Source organism: Cyprinus carpio, chromosome A15 (genome assembly GCF_018340385.1).
Source record: "Cyprinus carpio isolate SPL01 chromosome A15, ASM1834038v1, whole genome shotgun sequence".
Classification (NCBI taxonomy): Eukaryota; Metazoa; Chordata; class Actinopteri; order Cypriniformes; family Cyprinidae; genus Cyprinus; species Cyprinus carpio.
Genome location: NC_056586.1, coordinates 19,148,586 through 19,168,389, shown reverse-complemented (window position 1 = coordinate 19,168,389; position 19,804 = coordinate 19,148,586). Strand labels below are relative to the sequence as shown.

Sequence of the window (19,804 nt, the reverse complement as noted above, 5' to 3'; positions counted from 1 at the left end):
TTAAGTTATCATTTTAAGTTATATTTAACATCCTTGAGCCTGAACTGTCTCGACATCCATGGCCAAAGTGGGAGCATTTTAGACTTTCGGCTGTTGAACTTGACTTTGCTGAGAAGCCTCTCCACTGCATATAGTAAATATCAATCATTCTTGAACTGTTTTGCCCCCTTTGTTGAAGTTATAAACTTGTCTCACTCTTTTCCTCATCGTAGGAACCTCCAGAACTGCTGCTGTACCGAGACTCCAGGCGGTTATGTGCTCGTAAGATGTTGCTTAGCCTTTGGTGGACAGAAAAAAAAATAAAAAAAATTCAATGCGTGTATCAAATGCAAACATGGAAAATTATTATGCCCTCAAACAAGGCAGTTAATCTTAGGTTGCTCCAGGGGAAGTGTACAACGAGGCGCTTTGGATAAAGATGTCTGCTTCATGATGAATTACAATGAGTTATGTAAGTAATGCTTATGGTGGGTGTAACCTCAAACTGTCATCAAACTTGACCCAGGAAAAAATGACAGTACATATATACACACATATATATAGTGAGAGAGTGTTAAGGCACACATGTAAATTGTGTGGTTTGTGGCACATACCTTTCATCACACTCCTTTGTGACTGGTGAGTCATCTGTGTCAGGGATGTTTTCCTGGCCACACACCAATGTTTTGCTACAGGAAGGTGGACCTTTAAAGACATATTTATTAATATAGCATGTACCCTGTGCTATACATGCAACACATGAATGCTATTTCAGCCATTTTGCTGCCTTTATGTATTGACAAGAGTTTGGGGTTGATATGATTTTTTAAATGTTTTGGAAATAAGTCTCTGTGAAATGAAAAATGTGATAAAAAAATTGCAGGATTCTTTGAAAGAGCATTTATTTGAAAGAGAAATCTTTTGTTACATTATAAATGTCTTTACTGTCCTGTTTGATCACTTTAATGTGACCTTGCTGAATAAAACGAGAAAAAAAAAAAACCTTAATGACCCCACACTTTTGATCTGTACTATATCTGCAGACAAATTCTCTAGCGTGCATACCAGAAGTGGTGGTGGTAATTTTGCTTGTGGCTGAAAAGCGGTAGAACGGAGGATTGTCACAGTGCACCACAACGGGGTTCACAGGATCTGTCTGCTGAAGTTCATAAAGCAGCTCCTCCATGGTTTGAATGGTGTTGTTGCGACAAAGGTAGATCACAACCTTCTTAATCTGAGCATAAATACAGGACAGACATAACTTGACAAATTAGCTTTCTTTAACCAAATGGCCTGCTTTACCAATAAAATTTTCACAGCAAACCAAAATATAATGAAATAAATAAATGTGCAATTTACATGAGGCAGAAGAGATGTGTCGCTGCTGACTCCGCATAAGCTGATGAGGAACTGCAGCGTGGTCCGCAGGTTATTAGTCCATCGCTCATTACTGACCAGAGCATTCCAAGCGTTTTCCATTTCTGCACCTGGGACATCATCCCCATACTAGCACAGACAGAGACACACAAATGAATCTACTTAAAAACCATAGATTTATAGTCTAGCAAAATCTAAAGTAACGGTGGTTCATCATCATACCTTTGCAGTCATGAACATGAGGTTGTTTAGGACCAGAGAGGAGGCCTGCAGCGACCCCCAGCCTGTGCCTCGAAGCAGGTGAGGTGCTGAGGTGTTGTAAGTGTATCCCCTCCTGTTGTCCCCAGAGCTCGGACTCGAAACTGTGGGCAGCAGGCCTCCATCTACCAGCTCAATGTTACTGAGCCAAGGGAGCAGGTAGGTCAGCATGACCTGACGCCCGTTTGGATGAGTGGTGGGAAACCTCTGACTCACCTCTAGAGACGAGAGATACAAAAAGATAGATCTTCATAAATATACAGTACATTCAGAGATATGAATGTTGTTTCTACATGCTGTTTAGGTAAATTTGCTGGTGGTTAAATGAATATTCCAAGTTAAAGGGATAGTTCACCAAAAAATGAAAATTTTGTCATCAAATTCTCAAACCTGTATGAGATTCTTTCTTTTCTTGAACACAAAGAAGGTCATGACCAAACAGATGCTGATAGCCATTGATTTCCATGGTAAGTCATTGGCTACCAGCAACTGGCTACCAGATTAACACAGTCAAGTATGACTTGAAAGATTGGCTAATAGAGACATTTCTCCTCCATTCTCCTACAGTAACTAGTATCATGTTTAAGAGTTATGGTTACACTTTAGAAATAATTTTCAAAATTATTTTGTGCGATTGCATGCCACAGCAGTATTTTTGTTAATTAAAACTATTCAAAATAATTACTGTTAATTAAAGTAAATTTGAAATAAAATATAAATATTAGAATAAAACTAACTAAAATAAAATGTTTAATTTGAAGGACTAAAATTACTAAAACTAAAATAAAAATGAATTAAAGATAAAATTCAAATATTAAAAAATTACTACTAAATCGTAAAAAAACTTACTGAAACATAATCTCGATTTAAAATGAAAACTAAAAATAAAAAGCTCATTAACAATAAAAGCTAATAAGATCACATTTTGCTATTAGAAGTTTAAAGTTTTAGTGGTTTTCACCTATAAGAGTCTGTGTCCATCTCTATCCTTTCATTTCATACCTGAGAAAAGGGGCAAGGTGAGTTCAGGGTATATTCTGGCAAGTTGCTTTGAAAGCTGGGATACAGAGAGACTGTAGAGGGGTGGAAGAGGCCCGTGTGTCCCATACAGGATAGCACCACTTTTCTGTTCCACAATCCTCTTAGAATACACAGACAGCTTGGCCTCTAGAATCTATTCAACCAGAAAACACACACACACACACACACACACACACAAACAGATTAGCACACAAACACACCATTTAATCCAGTACACTTTCTATTGTCGCAACACTTCTTTGGAAGAGAATGTTCTCTCTCTGACCTGCATTAATTGCATGGCGATCTCGTAGATCTCCCTGTTTGTGTCGGATGCTTTGAAGAGAACAAGGTTCAGCAGAGTCACAATATCACTGGAGTAGTTTCTGTGACAGAAAACAAAAGATTTCCTACATAAAAACAAGTTACACATAGATTAGTTTCACTAAATATGTAAATGAGAGGCTTCAGTCCAAAGACACATCTAGTCTTGGCAGTATATATGTAAACAAATTATCATGAGAAAGAAAGCAAGCAAGTGCTGCCAAAGCTGTACTGAATAGGGTTTTATCTGCTGTGGGAAATCTGGCAAGAGAAGTAGTCTGATGAAACCTTATATATAAAATTTACAGTCTTAAAAATTTCAAAATACCATTCAAAAGTTAGGGGTCAGTGAGATTTATTTTCTTAATATCGAACATTTTTATTCAAGGAGGATTCATTAAATGAATTAAAAGTGACATTTTTATTAATGTTACAAAAGATATCTATTTCAAATAAATTCTGTTCTTTTGAACTTTCTATTTATCAAATTAACATGGAAAAAAAGCTTTCAACTGGAAAATTCAATATTTGCTCTGGCTTTTCAGGCCCCAGCGTACCTGCTACCACAGACAGTGGCGATGGCTTTGAAGCAACCAGAGGCCAGCTGGCAGGAGCCGGTGTAACATCGGTCCACGGCCCAGTTAAACAGATTGACCTGATCTGGGTTCAGTTCTAGCAGAAGAACCACCACCTCACAGCCCAGCTGATGCACCTAAAGAGAATCAGATCAATGTTATCCATTGATGTGAATGGTGATACAAAACCACCTTAACTGTTGGAGAAACAAGGTCATTTTAATTACATAATCATTTATAATGTTACACAATATTTTTATTTCAAAGAAATGCTGTTCTTTTGAACATTCTATTCATCTTATGAAAAGCGCCTGAGCAAATTTGCACTGGGTCAAAAGGCACACATTGAGAATCATTTGAAAGATGGTTGTGTTGGTTTAGTGCTATCAACACCAAAGGAGCGATTGAGGACGTATGTGGCTCATGTTGTTTCAGAGTGTTTGGCTGCATACCCGCAGATCCTGACAGCCAAGGATGTTATCCAGCCACTTATAGAGGTAGCCATCAGGAGAGAGCCCTACGTTGTCGAACACGGGGCCACAACAAAGCACAGTCGACATGGCCTGAGAAAGGAAGAAAAAACAACATTCTTTCATGCAATGCTTTGGAATTTCCTGTTTTGAGGAAATCACGTCCTATCGTGTTCAGCAACAACAACAACAAAAAAAAAACTTAAAAGAAACAGAGAAGAGACTCTACGGACTCATATCATGTTCTGGACATTTGTTTGTTTTAATGACGCCAGGGTCTTGAAATTACACACCTTTTACAAATGCTACAACATTGTATATGGTCGTCTTACAACACCCGCCTTTCCATTATGGGGAAGGGGTTCAGGGCAATACAAGAAGCTACATTTACACACACAAACAATATAGCTTTAGAGGCGGGTGTAATTTTTCCAGAAATCCGAACCTGAACAAACCCACTGTGAACTGTATGTTTACATGTCGTCAATCTGCAGAGAGCCAACATTATGAGTATGCGGTTCCCACAGACAAACAGAGCACACATGCACTGTCATCACAAATGGACTCATTCGTCACTTAATGCACCCACTTTTGTCTCTTTGGCATGTGTGTCCACACTGAGGTCCTGCACTGTAAATGACTATAATGCTTCCTGGGCTATAAGTAGACCTCTGGAGATAAAATTAGTGGAGTATATGTCTGTGGTCTGAATTAGCAACACAAGCAATGTCTTAAATTAGAGCCAGGGTTAAACATCATCCCATTCCACTGCTTTCATATGTAGATTCTTCCAAATAAATATATATACATTAGGGCTGTCAAATGATTAATCATGATTAATCACATCCAAAATAAAAGTTTTGTTTACATAATATATGTGTGCATACTGTGTATATTTATTATGTGTATATAAATACACACACATGCATGTATATATTTAAGAAGAATATGTTATGTTTATATATTAAATATATTTATATATAATATAAAATATAAGAATATAAATATATAAATGTATATACATGTAAATATTTTCTAAATATATAATTTATGTGTGTGTGTATTTATATATACATAATAAATATACCCTGTACACATACATATATTATGTAAACAAAACTTTTATTTTGGATGTGATTAATCGTGATTAATCATTTGACAGCCCTAATATACATGCATATGTAAAAATATTTATTTTATTATTTAATATTATTTGTTCTAATGTTCCTCTTTGAACTAATATTTTCTTTATGACATTTTGAATCACGCATACACTACTGTTTAAAGTTTGGGGTCAATAAGTTTTTATTCAGCAAGATTATTTAATTAATTTAAATTGACAGTAAAGACTTTTCCATAGTTACAAAAAAACTCCTGAAGGATTGTGTGACAGTTATTTTAAATTGTAATATTATTTATTTCACAATATTGTTACTGTATCTTTGATCAAATAAATAGGTTTTACAGCATTTCTAATTAAAATATATTAAAATAGAATAGTTATTTTAATTCGCAAAACTATTTTTTAATATTAATGTTTTTACTGTTTTTTTTTTTTTTTTTTTTTTTTTTTAATTAAATACATGCTACTTTTGTGAAAGGCTCCAACCCCAACCTTTTGAACGGTAGTGTGTATTTATAAATAATAAGAATAATGATGAATAATATACATCTTTTTTATTTGTAATGAAAACCCATTAAAAAATGGACTGTGTAATGAAAACTGCACAGTATGAAAATATCTAAATGATATAAATGTATACATTATATAAATGTAGTCTTCACTACCTTAAGAGCACAATACTGGTATCGAGTGATCTGATGGTTCCGGTCACTATAGCGATCCAGGGGCGTGAACATGATACTGAAGGGTCCAGCCCATTGGCTAAAAAGGATGAAGAGATGGTGCCGAAGGCTTTGCTGAGGGAAGAGGAAACGTCGATGATGCACTATGATTCAAATAAAACAAGGAGAGGAGAAGAGAGGTATTAGGTTTAATCAAAAAAAAAACTTTAGATTCAAAGCTACATATTTTAACAATGCAAGCTGGGCTATAGGAACACCTTCATGAAAAAATGTTTTATGATAGTGCCTTAACAATTTGAATTAATTTAAAAACTTAATGGTTTTAGTTAAATTTTTTTATAGGAAAGAAACAGCAAAATGACTGGCCATTGTGCGACTCATCATTTGTCCATGATGTGGCTCTTCATCTAATCTACTGCTATTTTGGGCAGTGTCTCCACTTGGGAGTCTAAATCAAGACTGACGTCAGGAGTCCTGTGACTGAATACACTGTAACCTGGCAATGAATTCCATTTCCTAAACAAAGAAAATGTGGAGCGCTTCCCAGAGCAAAATATAACTTCATGACCATCAGTATGATGACATTATATAAAGTGAGGATTAAATATTTCAAGTGGAAAGAACAATATTATGACTATTTATGAATTAAATGTGTTATGCACAATCAGAACACAAACAAAATTCTGTATTAAGATGGGCTAAATGGTGATTTTGTGTAGACATTAATTGTGTCTTTTGCTTCTTCTTCACCTGGGACACATTGTATGAGGTTGGCCACCATGGCGCTGAAGTGAGCTCGGATGTCTTTGAGAATCTCCATGTCTTTGTCATTCTCAGCTTCCAGAAGCATCTGGGTCAGGTCCACATACTCGAGAAAGAGAGCGCCCAGGGCCAGCGTATCACGTTCCAGCGCTCCATTAGTGCTGAGAGACAGAGACAGGGATCATTTCATGTTTTCTAGCCTGCAAGTTCATAATGAGACGAAATGGAGGTGGCCAGAGAACAGAATCCATAATAATAACATCTTTTTCACCTGTCACTGATGACACCGGCATCTGCCAGCAGCTCAAAGATCCTGAGGAGCTGGAGTCTCAGCAGATCTCTTCTCTCTCGCCGTTTTTTATTCTAGAGGACATATTATGAAACAAATGACTATAGACACTTGCAATATGCAAAAAATTTATTTGATTGATTTACAAATGAGACTTTTTTGCACTTTTTTTAAGTGCAAGATAAGTCATGTATGCATTGCTTGAGCGGGCCATTTACAGTACAAGTTATGCCACATAGCAGCAGATCTGACTTAAAAACAAAATTGTATTAAAAAAAACTATAACTGTACATAACTGACCTCAGGTCGTCTTTCCAAAGCTTCCTTCATCAGAGGATGCAGTTCCTCAACCAGCTCTCTGTACGAGACACAACAAATATGAAATCAATAAGGCGAGAGAACAATCGATTCTGTGCTGCCAGGGTTTATAGAGCAATAATTGCTCTATTCCCATAAATACTTTTTTATGATTCCAAGAACTGAAATGAGCAGACATAACTAATTTAATATGACATCTGATCACTTCTTTGGAAGTTTGTTCAGATTTAGAGATAATGTCAAAATTATAAATATAAATAAATGTAGAAGTCAAGTAAAAAAATGGCACTCAGGCAAAGTCTAAATATAATGTTTGTGCATCGCCTTATCAAAGTCAAGGAATTCAAAAACCCTGACAAGTGCAAAACAGAGGTATGACTAGAATGTGAACATCAGGTGCTGCTCACATCTTATCTGAAAAAAACTTGCTGAACTTACATGGCACATTAAAAACAATAAAACAGTATGTTGTGATGTGTGATAATCAAAAATGAGTTGGTTGCGTAATTTCATGGCACTATGAGAATGTAGCATCTTGTGGGAACTTGACCTATCTAAATGTCTACCAGTTCACATTTAAGTACCATCTTAAATGTTGATATATATGCTGCATAGTACCTGAAAACAAGTGAGTTTGTGCGGCCAAATCCGAGCACCAAAGACTCTGTGATCTCAATGCTTTCTGAACGCATCAGAGGGACCAACTGCTTCAGAAGCCAGGCCACAGACGGAGTGCCTGGGATCTAATGAATAATATGTTAATCAGTGATTCCATCAAGTCATCAAATGAATGGGGCGCATGACTGTAGACATGACTGATGTGTCATGCATAAGAAGCCCCGCCCACCTTGTTGTCATAGCTGCTGTTGTTGTCTGTGCTGGGAGTGCTGATCTCAGGGGTGGAAGCTCGAAGATGACCCGGGCTCATGATGCTGGGTTTGGCCACGCCAAAACACAGAATCAGATAGTTTCTCCAGAGAGAAACATATGTGTCCGCTGAACCAGCTGAGCTTGTCTTCTTGGCATTCACTGGGTTGCTAAGAGATTAAAACATTTGAATGAATTACTGAAAACTGAATAAACTAAACTGCTCTTCAATGTCACGTCAGATCCTTCGGAAAACATTCTAATATGTTTAACTGTGTTTAAAAAATATATCTGTTATAATTATTAAGGGTTATTGTAATGTTACAAACAGGCGATGATTAATATTTTTGTGGAAAACATGATTTGTTTTTCAGGATTCAGATTAGAACACAAAAGAACACAATTTAATTGAAACAGAAATCTTTTGTAATATTATAAACGTCTTGACTCTCACTTTTGATCAATATATTGCCTTTTTTTAATAAAAGTATTATTATTATTATTATTATTTAAAATACTGACCTTAAACTTTTGATCGGTTGTGTTTTATATCAATTTGACTTTAAGTTGAGTTAACATGTATTATGAATGTACTGTATATAAAAAGAAGAGTAACCCAAATAGGACTGCACAGAGTCTGCTATCAGAGGCAAAACCATTTAAACAAGAGCAGTAAAATAATAAAAAGCTGCTACGGGAAGCCATTAAGAGCTTAAACTTAAAGACGGAGATAGAGTACATGCTTTAAAAACTCCTACTGCACTGCACCTAATTTAAATGCTTACATAACCTATTAGTCTGCCACAATAATTAAAGCTACAATGCAGACCAATCAAACCACTGACTTCTCAAAGACATACAGATGTAGGAGAATGTTTGAAAGGTCAAATACACCCTTACAATAAATGTTTTATCCATCCCTCACCTAGGCTCGAGTAAAGGCATGAGGAGCTGCAGGCGGGTGAAGGCGTAGGGCCAGGCGTAGCTGAGCGCTGTGGGACAGTGCTTGGGCAGGTACTCCTGTCTCAGAAGGCTGAAGAGGCACAAAGCCCAGGGTTCCTTCAGAGACTGTGCCAAAATCCACACACGAGATGGGCTCCGCACGTCATAGTGGCTGCCGACCAGAGATCCGTTCCACTCCACCAGCCACTGCAGGTCTGCGTGCTGCCCAGCGGGGAGAGACGCCTGCAGGGAAGTGGAAGGGAAGAGATCATAGTAGCCACATATGTAGAGAACTCAGCAGTGCAATGAAAGAAAATTGGTTTAATATCAACATTTTGGAGAATTTTGTAGAATGAGGTCATTATAGGCTAAATGGATTTATGCTAAATTTAACTCTTAAATCTGCCAATTTGGTATTGACATCCAGTATCTATGTGATTCTGAACTTACTTAAATCATTGTTTGTGTAAGTCATCACCTAATATGCTAAACTCCAAAGTCAGAGAGGTCAAACAGACTTTCTTATAAACTCAGAACAGAAGACACTTTGTAGATGTTGAGCGAAACCGCAAAGGACTGAACAGAGAGGCACTCACCGAGTCAGCCACCGCCACGTGGGCAAAGCTCTCGAGCACCACTGGGCTCAGCTGGTCCAGTACATCTATCATGGGCCTTTCATCTTCCTGTGTAGAAAAAAAAGACCTGAGCTGATATATACTCAAAGGCCTATATCTGATCAAGTCAGGCTCTTACCTCAGTCTGCCCGATGGTGAGGAAGATTTGGCGGACCTCTCGAAGGATGGACACAGCCAGTTTGCGTGTGCCTGTCTGGCAGGAGCATAGAAGCACTAAAGCGAGACCCTCAACAGCATGCAAGACTGTGGAGTGAGGGGTCCGTTCAGCAGGCAGCCTGGAGCCAGAGCTACTCTGTAACAACTAAAGTGAACAAAAATATATTTTTATATTATATTATATTATATTATATTATATTATATTATATTATATTATATTAGATTAGATTAGATATCTGAAAAATGATTGGGATTTTTTTTTTAATTCCCTTTGGGCAACTTACTTCAGTGGAGCAGATCTTTGATGTGTCCAGATTCTTGCTGGTGCTGAGAAGGGCTAGTTTCCACTGTGTGAGCAACTGAAGCAGTAGTTTAAGTGAGGAGTCCAGCAGGGTTTGGTGTGTGTCCTGAACCTCTCGGAGCAGGAAGCTGCAATAGCCCAGGAGCACTTCCTCCCGCCAGTCTGAGAAGTCCATCAGCAGACTCTGCAGGGAATTCTGGGCTATCAGACGCAGTTCATCGTCCATATGGATGGTTAACCTGGCAGTTAAAAGACAGAAAACATGAATACAGTGGTAAAAAAACATATATGTATATTTAGAATATATAAATATCTAAATATTGGTCAGAGACGAAAAGGGGTTTATATACTAAAAAATCTTGTCAGGCATATTTAGAACAAGAATCATTTTGTTGATACTAAAAGACACAGTGGAAAACAAATTAAAACGAATTAATTGTAATGTGAAAATCTTTACCAATCTTTCCCACTATCCTTTAAACCACTAGGTTTTACACATTTGTTAGCAAGAAAAGTTTTTAATCATATAATATTTTAACAATTTTTTAACAGTTTTAACAATATAACAAAATTTAGTATAATCACATATTTTTTCATATATTTCATAAAGTACAAGTTAATGTGTTACGCTGAATGATGATGGAATATTATTATACGCATATTTTGACATTTTATTTTCACAACAGTTATTTGAAACATAAAAGTACACACTTTACTTGCATACATGTTTTCTATGTTTATAAAAGTCTGGTTAAAGTAGCACTGATATTATTTCAGTATTATTTTATTTTTAAAGTTTTAGTAATTTTGTCATTTTCATTAGTTTTTTTTTTTTTTTTTTTTTTTTGAAAATATGTCTATAGATTTGAATTTTTATTTCAGTTTTTGTTATTTTAGTTACTTCAAGTTAAACTGAAAGAAAATGAGAAATGATGCTTTGTCCTCATAAATAATGCACAGTCCTCATAAATAATCTGCATACTTTCCCAGATCTTCCATTACAGAGCAGAAGTCCCTCCAGCTCCAATGGAGGAAGTTCACAGAGAGATCAATTTTACACTGAACTAGTTCACTGACCTAATGGCTTGAACATGAAGAATTAAGTCTGATTAGGCCATCCCTGACTCAGATTGCACTGGGACATCCTATTCAAGCTGGCGGCTGGGAGGGATCACATTACTGAAGCTTTCGGGAAACCTGACCATTGGGCAATTCCTTGAAGCAAATACTTCCTGCTTAAAAGTCCATTCATGCACTGAACATATACACACACTCACCGAGCCAAAAGGTCTATGAGCTCTGACTTGGACATGCCATCGGGAAGGATGCGTGGAATGGCAGCCATGCATGTCCTAAAGAGGTCAATCTTGGGTTTCCTCTCGCCCCTGTCAGTATAAAGAGAAGTCACATAAGGTCAAACAGAGCTAAGTGCACTGACAAGCTCAAGCTTCATTGGATTTGGACTGATGTGTCAGACAGGTATGTGTAGAGTATCAGATACACCAGATGAAAGATTATTTGACAGAGTGTTGTGTATGACATACGTAATCATATCCTCGGGTTCCTTATTTAGCATCTGTGCGTTACTCAGCATCATACAGCGGCCAACCTCCTTATCCAAGTGTCTGAGGATGTTGTCTAAAGCTTTCCGCACTTGGGGGTAATAGATGGACATTCCTGATGGTTGAAATCATGCAAAACTCTAAAAAAAATCTTTCTTTCAATAATATTATTCATACATTGTAAAAGTTTCAAATACTTTTTTCTAAATTTCTAAATAGTATATCCATTGTTTTACAATTTAATGTTTTTTTTGCTAAATGTTTTGCTTGAAAAGTGTGCTAAATGAATGCCTGTGGTGTTCATTTAACAAAACAAACGAAAAAATCATAAAAAGTCATTTTTTAATAGAAATTATTCTTCTAGAAGTACAACAAATGAACTCACCTATGACTTTGGCCTCAACTTCAGTCAGAGGCTTGCTCAGGAATGTCTTTTTGACTCGCAGTGTGTTTCCAGAAGGGAGCGTGGCCCCTGTGTTCGGCATGGGGGGGTCACCATCTTTCTGCTGTAGCTTGTCAGCAATGACCAGGAATGCTCTGAGACCTATATTCATTCTCTACAAAACAAGAAATCAAGATATGAGTGCCATTACACTAAAATAAAGCTTCTACATCTATTGCAATTTGACAATATTTTACCTCTGGATTAAGACTAAAGGCTTTTGCAGGTTTCCCAACACACAGTAGGTCAAAAATGACTTCTTTCATTGCAAAGTCAAGCCTTTCCTGTAAAATAAAATAAAAATAAAGAAATGCAACTCACATCTGCAACGATGCCGTATATAAAATGTAAATATTTTAACACTTGCTGCATCAGGAACACTAAATATTTGTATTCTTGCAAATTATGATGGGAATCTAGCTGTCATTGCACATTTGTTTCGGCAACAACACTAAATCCTTGGTTCTTAGACACATGCTCTGTTTTCACAACAAACGAGAAATAGGTCTTGTATAATGGTTTAACAGCTAACGACAGATTAGCATTGAGGTCTTAGTTGTAGACCTGTCTGTCATTTAATCGCAGACTTACCTGTGCAATAAACTGGATAATCTTAACAAATATATTGAGAGGCATGTCTTTAGGAACTACGCTGCGGGATCCTTTAGGGAACAGGGTCATCACAATAGAGTTGAGGCGGCTGTGGGGATGAGATCACAGTGTTTACCGATAACAAGTTTAGAAAAAGGCACTGACATATACAAAAATCAAAGTCAAAGCATAGTGACACAGATAGCTTGCTATGATTAGCATTCCATTACAGTGGCAGACCTGAGTCTTGGCCTATTTGTGAAATTCTATTTTAAGCGAGGTTTGTCCTCTTTGGCCTTATTCATAGTGGTTGTAAACCCCTAAGTCACAGCTTGGTATGTGGCATGCAAATCCAAGGTTTCTGATATTTATGACCTGGTATAATGCAATAAATCTCTCTAAATAAATCTAAAGTACAGCGAACTGACCCAACACCAGTTTTTCTGCCTAATTTGAGCTTTTTATGATCCTTGTGATTCCAGAACGAACCTTCCATCCCATGCTTTAGATATTCACAATGCCTTCTTAAATAATTTTGGGACCTGTAAGTTGTTTAATGTTTTTTGAAAGAAGTCTCTTATGCTCAAAAATGCTGCATTTACGAGATCAAAAATACAGTAAAACAGTAATATTGTGTAATATATTTTTGCACGATTCTTCAGAAATCATTCTAATATGCTGATTTGGTGTTAAAGAAAATGTATTATTATCAATGTTGGAAAAAGTTGCGCTGATAAATATTTTTGAGGAAAATTTTATATATTTTTTCAGGATTCTTTGATGAATAGAAAGAAGAAAAATGCATTTAATTCAAAAAGTAATTTTTTGTAACAATGTAAAAGTATTTGTTGTCACTTTGATCTACTTAATTTATCCTTGCTGAATAAAATAATAATAATAAAAAACACTGGCGCCAAACTGAGCAAACTGAAGGTTTGTTTGGAATCAAATACTAAATTTTTACTACATACTTTATTTTTTTTATTTGAACAATATGACGAAAGTTGAAATACAGTATATATGATAAAACAAAAACTGAATAAAAATGCCAAATACCATTTTATATCACTATTTAGGTAGCATACTACTATTTGAAATCTGTTCTGTTGCATAAAGCATGCTGTTTCATATATACAGTAGTACTTTATTTAGTATGTATGCAGTGTTCAGTTTAAACTACTGTATGCTGTATACATACAGCCACAACTTCCCCTTCTGGTGCTGAAATCCTCTAAGGGCATGTACATCCATTCCCAAACAACGTCAACCATATATTAATACATTAATGGCAATTGATCTATTATGGATTAGCTGCATAAGACATCTACAGTTGTTCAATGTTCATTTCTTGCCCTGAAGATCAAACATGGGTGTGTATATGGTTTCATTTGCCATGCTTTCGATTCCCAGTGGACTGCACTCCACTTCCAACACCCATCACCCATGACCACCAACCTCCCTTCTGGTTCTCTCCTTTCTCCACCCATTTCTGGCAGCACTGTCAGTAATTACCCCTCCGCCTGAGGCACGATGACTGTAATGTATTGCTTGTTTACTCACTGCCAATGAGAAGGGATGCGGGTTGCGGTCACACCCCGGGACCATTGGACTCACGGCCATGGGTGGGGTAGGGTACAGAATTGTTTTATTTATTTATTTTTTCAGCCCTCTAGAACTCCACCAAGAAAGCTGCCATTCATGAGATGGACCGTATTATGCAAAATCAGTTTACTGTGACCTTTTCCATGGCTTGTCTCTGGGGGTCTCAAGTGGGAGTTTTAGTAGTGGCTTTAAATCCATGGTTCAATAAAAGTAGCAGCAGACCACGGATGTGCTTACCCCTGTGTCGCAGTGTTGCTCTCGCATTTGATGCGAATCATGTAGACCCACAGAAGTCGGTAGAGGGACTCTAATGCTACCCGTGCCATTTTAGGGTCCTTGCTCTGTAACATGAAGTGTATGTAGTGAGAAATCCAGTTTGCGCTTTTGAGTTAAATGAATAAATAAAGAGCAAATGTAAAAACTACATACCTTCAGATTGGAGAGGCAGTTGTTGAGGAAGACATGCCATCTGTTGAGGAAGAACTGCTTTTGGCTGACACACAGTAGACATGTCACTAGTGGGTACAGAGCCTAAAAAACCAGAGAGAAGGGTACATGATGTTCAGAGTGCCCTCAAATAGTATGAAACACTATATCTTATAAAAACCAGACTGACCAGAGAATGTTTCTTTCTTGTTGAAAGGTCCAAGGTAGTTTCATACAAGCTCTCCACAAAGTTCCTTAAACAAGGAACGTTCACCTCATTCTTGACAGCCTATTAAAGAACGGAAAGATAATAATAATGATGAGGATCAAAATGCTTTTACACTTCTCTACCAAAATAAAGATTAAAAACAGTGACATATGGCTATATATGTTATTAAAACAATTACTGGACCAACAGGTCATATAAAATGATGTGCGAGTGGTTTTTAATGTTCAAAATACATGTTATTAACATCCAATTTGCAGAGTGTTGACGGATCTTTATAACATGTCTCTAACCGCTGCAACAGGAACTAGAATTTCCACAAAGAGTCCAGCCAAAGCATGTTTGATGTCTTTGTCCTTCACTTCCAGGAAATACTGCGCACATTCCTGAAACAGAACAGAGCAAACTATTGAGAAAAATGTTTAGCTTTCATGTTCTTGAGAGCTAAAATCATAGCTTATAGCTTATCGCTATAGCCTTATCTAAGTCTCTATATTCAGTATAAAATAATTAAAAATAAATATTAATAAATTAAATTTTACACAAACACAGGAGGCTACAGTAGCAGTGTTGTGCTTTGTGAAAGGAAGATTATCCAAATGTCTTTATATTCTACATTTACCTGCATAAACTGAAAGGAAGCTTCAAACTCCTCTACAGGATACATTTTCACTCGGAAGAACTTCACGCCCATGATGAGGCTGATGGTGCTTTGGACCACGTATGGGCTCTGCTCCTTTTGACGGAGTTCCTTCAGCTCACTCATGAACCTCTTTTTAACTGCAGGAAATCTACAAAAAGAAATTATGATGAAAAAGTTCACACGCTGGAAATGCACAGCACTGGTGCCACTGCCCTCTCACAAGTCAGATTCTGAGCCGTCAAATAAGACAACCAGTGGCCTGTAAGATCTCTTGAGCAAGCAAGGACCAACAGACATTTTCCCAGAATATTTCACCCAGATGGAAACAAAACAGATGTACAGAAGCAACTGTTCTGCAACAAATAAAAGGGCGCAGTTGTTTTGTACCACACAGATAATAGGAATGACACTTATGTACGGAGGATGCTAAGCATCCAGACCACTTGAAAGCGATGAGCTTCTGTAGATCTAGAAACTTACAAAGGCTGATTTTAAGATTCAAGATTCAAGATTTTTATTTGTCACATACATGGTTATATGCAGAGTATATGCAATTTAGGTCCACTGATTTCCACACCTAGTATGTTTTTTGCATGCTTCACAAACACAACTCTACATTACTAAATAAAAATAACTTTTTCATTGTTAGATTTATGAGTACTTACTTTGCTTGTGCTAAGACTCCAATTACTTCTGCATAGAGATCAGCTACAATATGCATGTTGGCAGTGTTGGGACCATGATACCTGGTCATAATAAAACACATGTAAATGTAATTGAATAAAGATGCATGAATTTATGTGTATTTATACATCTTACTAAATGCATCCAATAGAGAATTCTAATGAGGAAAAAGTCGCTTACCCCTCTTTATATTTAAAGTGCTTAAAAGCCAAATTAATGACTTCATGGACCAAACCATCCTCAACTGGGTGGAGAGGCATCTGGCCAAAAACACAAACAGTATCACATTTTATAACATGACTCTCTCGAATATTTGGTTTTGACTGGCCAATTATGGCTTTCTGTGATCTCAAACACTGTTGTATAATAACCACAAAATTGTACATCAACAATCTCTTCTAAACCTTAATCTATGGCTACATTTGCCATTTTGTTGGCCAAGGAAACACAATTCGCTATAAAATTTGAAGCAGCAGCAACCACCACCATAGATTCTTGGTGATAATCCATAGATAAAGTCATACATTTAGTTCTCCTCATTCTCAGATATTTGGTTACATCTTTAATGTCTGTTAGTTATATTTGCATCTAAACTTATTTAGATGCAAATCACAGTGTGTTTTACCTGTTTGAGAACCTCTATGAGCACAAGAGAGAAGATGAAGTCGATGGCTAGGTCTCTCCTCTCCAGCAGATAATCTTTCTGCTGCTCATCACTGGGGAAAAGAGACAGAGAATGTAAACAGATTATGTAAGCCAATTTTGCTCCCACCCTCTCACACATTCACAGACTAAAATATCATTTCTCAATGATGAAATGGAGTTTTGCACTCCAGCAACAGAAAGCAGAAGTCACAGAATCATCTGAGTCAATCAGCACCCAGTTGGCTATTCTGATGTCACTGGGCTATTATGGCACTATTTGTGTCAAATCATCCAGTTAAGATAAAAGTTATCAGGCCAAGTGACAATATTGCATTGCAGTCTCACAGAAAGATGTTTTTAAGCATATTTTTAAAAAAGAAATCAGTATTTTTATTCAGCAAGGATGCATTGAAGTGATCAAAATTCACAGTAAAGACATTTATGGTGTTACAAAAGATCTCTGCTTCAAAAAAAATGCTGAAAAAATCCTGAAAACGTCTACACAAAAATATTACATATATGACTCAAAAGCTAACAGACCTTAACAAGACCCACAAATTAACTCCAATTCAGAATTCACGGGTCTTTATTATGCATGAGGCAGATTTGCATTAAAAGTGAAAAAAAAAGTAATGTGACATACAGCCAAGTATGGTGACCCATACTCAGAATTTGTGCTCTGCATTTAACCCATCCAAAGTGCACATACAAAGCAGTGAACACACACTCACACACCGTGAACAAACACCTGGAGCAGTGGGCAGCCATTTATGCTGCGGCGCCCGGGTAGCAGTTGGGGGCGCCTCGGTCATAGAATTGCTAGCCCGAGACTCGAACCCACAACTCTCTAACCATTAGGCCACGACTTACTCACAACTCTCACAACTCTACTATGCATAATTGACTATACCATACTGCATTAAGCTTAAATGATCAGCCTTATCTAAGAGATACAAACAGGACTCACTTTTTGGATTTTGTATCCGAACGCGGTCTGTACTCATGGGATTCATCGTCAACTCCATTCTGTCTTTTGTACCAGTCAAACAGGGTGCGCAAGATAGATGGTAGGCAATACTCGGCCAGAGAACTCATTGTGCTGATCAACTGAAAAACGAGAACATGTATTAATATCCATATAAACAAACTAAAAATACACCTAGTGCATAGTACTTATATGTAGGCCATGTATTTCATTGTGTATATTCAAGAGAAAGTTATTCTGAGTGTGGAGGTGGTCTTGGTGAAAGCAGGGACATTGTGCGAGCATGTGCTTTAAATGTGTATTCAAGATGCAAAGGAAGCGAGAAAAGAGGAGGGAGTTGGGTAATGAGTGCAGGAAGGAAAAGCAGTCCCTGGTGAGGACTCGACACACAGAAAAGGGAGGGAGAAAGGGTGGTGTTCAGGGGCTGAGGGTGAACACAGTGAGCCCTTCATTCCCTGATGAACCCTGGGAGAAGAATCCCCTCTCAGTGAGGCTGCTGAAAAGCCCAGGGGATCATGGGTACAAACACAGCCCTGTGAGTTCTGAATGAGGCTGCTATTCACCTGCCTTCGACACACACACACACACCCATATACGTGCATACAGAAACAAACTTACAAACTAAGGGCATGGAACACACTCCATCGAAGCCAGCAATAAAAAGACCTTTCATTCTGGGCTTTCAATACATTTACTGAAGATTATCTGAAAATAAATTCTGGTTTGTAGACATTTTGTACATTTATTAATTTTGCAGATACTTTTGTCATATGTTTTTACACATTAGTTAATTGTAATAATAAAGTTTAGGAATAATAATCAAATAACAAAGAAAAACAAAAGGATTGTTTTTTCCCACTTGCTCAGTCTGGCTTTTGGTTTAAATTTTTTACTTGTCCTGACTGGATACAAACTTAAAATTGTATATACTTTTTAAGAATTTAAAATAAAAATTCCATATTTACATTTATACATTTAAAAAATCTAATTTTAAATATATGTAACATTTTATTTTTATTTTATATTTGCATTAATTTTATATAATTTTTATGTTATTATTATTATATGCAATCTTTATTGTTGAGCCCTGTATAAAATAATCAGAAGCACTTATGTGTAAATTATAAAAAATAAGGTCTTGAACACTGCACAAATGCATGCAATGTCTCCTATCTATCATGAATTTAAGGCATAAAAATCTCTTATATAATCTATCAGAGATGCAAATGGACTTGCTCACTCTCAGACAGCCAGACAAGCCAAAAACCACATCAGGCTTTTACTAAGGTCACTTTGAATGCTTTAAAGACCAGACAGATCCATGAATCTATTTTAATAATTCAAAAAGTCAGATTGATTTTTGGAACATCCGGGCAGCTAAAAGGCTGTCTCTTGTCTTTCCGCTTGGACATCTGTCCACAGACTGGATGTGGGGATGTGCACATAGGTTCAGGGGGGCAGAAAGCAAACAGTACTTACTTGATCAAACTGTGGATCTTCACCCCTCTGAAGAGACTTTACCAGAGGTTTTTCCTGTAAAAACAACAGAAAGGGTTTTCTAGAGGAAATATGATTCAGGCTGTTATAGCTGAAAGTGATTCATTACGGTTTCCTTGATTAAATGCATCTCTGTTTCAACATCATAAATTCTAGCAGCTACTGCAAATTACAAAAGTTTAGAGTTGGTAAGATTTTTCTAAGGTTTTTGTCTCTTATGTTCACCAAGTCTTCATTTATTTGATCAAAAATACAATAGAAACAGTAATATTGTGAAATAATATAACTAATTAAAATAAATGTTTTCTATTTTAATATATTTTAAAATGTAATTTATTTCTGTGAAGACAAAGCCGAATTTTCAGCAACCAATATTCCAGTCTTCAGTGTCACATGATCCTTCAGAAATCATTCTAATATGC

The 19,804-nt window shown here is 36.8% G+C and overlaps 1 protein-coding gene across 7 annotated transcripts in view; it reads right to left on the bottom strand.

The window, feature by feature from the left end:
* Positions 1-19,804, bottom strand: part of LOC109104098 (protein furry homolog) — a 51,160-nt gene that overhangs the window by 19,869 nt on the left and 11,487 nt on the right. For 6 of the 7 annotated variants that reach the window (XM_042771375.1, XM_042771376.1, XM_042771380.1 and 3 more), the window contains exons 3-36: positions 19,365-19,418; positions 17,868-18,007; positions 16,881-16,971; positions 16,436-16,515; positions 16,237-16,317; positions 15,551-15,719; positions 15,222-15,314; positions 14,893-14,991; positions 14,706-14,807; positions 14,514-14,617; positions 12,675-12,783; positions 12,281-12,367; positions 12,027-12,198; positions 11,624-11,756; positions 11,357-11,464; positions 10,063-10,318; positions 9,741-9,923; positions 9,584-9,670; positions 8,971-9,230; positions 8,026-8,215; positions 7,797-7,921; positions 7,161-7,218; positions 6,843-6,934; positions 6,560-6,732; positions 5,792-5,952; positions 3,986-4,096; positions 3,516-3,670; positions 2,921-3,020; positions 2,617-2,788; positions 1,579-1,832; positions 1,339-1,485; positions 1,045-1,213; positions 594-684; positions 196-278 (exon numbers count right to left, since the gene is read on the bottom strand). In XM_042771375.1, the coding sequence (XP_042627309.1) occupies positions 196-278; positions 594-684; positions 1,045-1,213; positions 1,339-1,485; positions 1,579-1,832; positions 2,617-2,788; positions 2,921-3,020; positions 3,516-3,670; positions 3,986-4,096; positions 5,792-5,952; positions 6,560-6,732; positions 6,843-6,934; positions 7,161-7,218; positions 7,797-7,921; positions 8,026-8,215; positions 8,971-9,230; positions 9,584-9,670; positions 9,741-9,923; positions 10,063-10,318; positions 11,357-11,464; positions 11,624-11,756; positions 12,027-12,198; positions 12,281-12,367; positions 12,675-12,783; positions 14,514-14,617; positions 14,706-14,807; positions 14,893-14,991; positions 15,222-15,314; positions 15,551-15,719; positions 16,237-16,317; positions 16,436-16,515; positions 16,881-16,971; positions 17,868-18,007; positions 19,365-19,418 (4,489 nt within the window). Of the gene's footprint in view, positions 1-195; positions 279-593; positions 685-1,044; positions 1,214-1,338; positions 1,486-1,578; positions 1,833-2,616; positions 2,789-2,920; positions 3,045-3,515; positions 3,671-3,985; positions 4,097-5,791; positions 5,953-6,559; positions 6,733-6,842; positions 6,935-7,160; positions 7,219-7,796; positions 7,922-8,025; positions 8,216-8,970; positions 9,231-9,583; positions 9,671-9,740; positions 9,924-10,062; positions 10,319-11,356; positions 11,465-11,623; positions 11,757-12,026; positions 12,199-12,280; positions 12,368-12,674; positions 12,784-14,513; positions 14,618-14,705; positions 14,808-14,892; positions 14,992-15,221; positions 15,315-15,550; positions 15,720-16,236; positions 16,318-16,435; positions 16,516-16,880; positions 16,972-17,867; positions 18,008-19,364; positions 19,419-19,804 lie in introns of all 7 variants that reach the window. The other variant, XM_042771374.1, reaches the window with a different exon arrangement.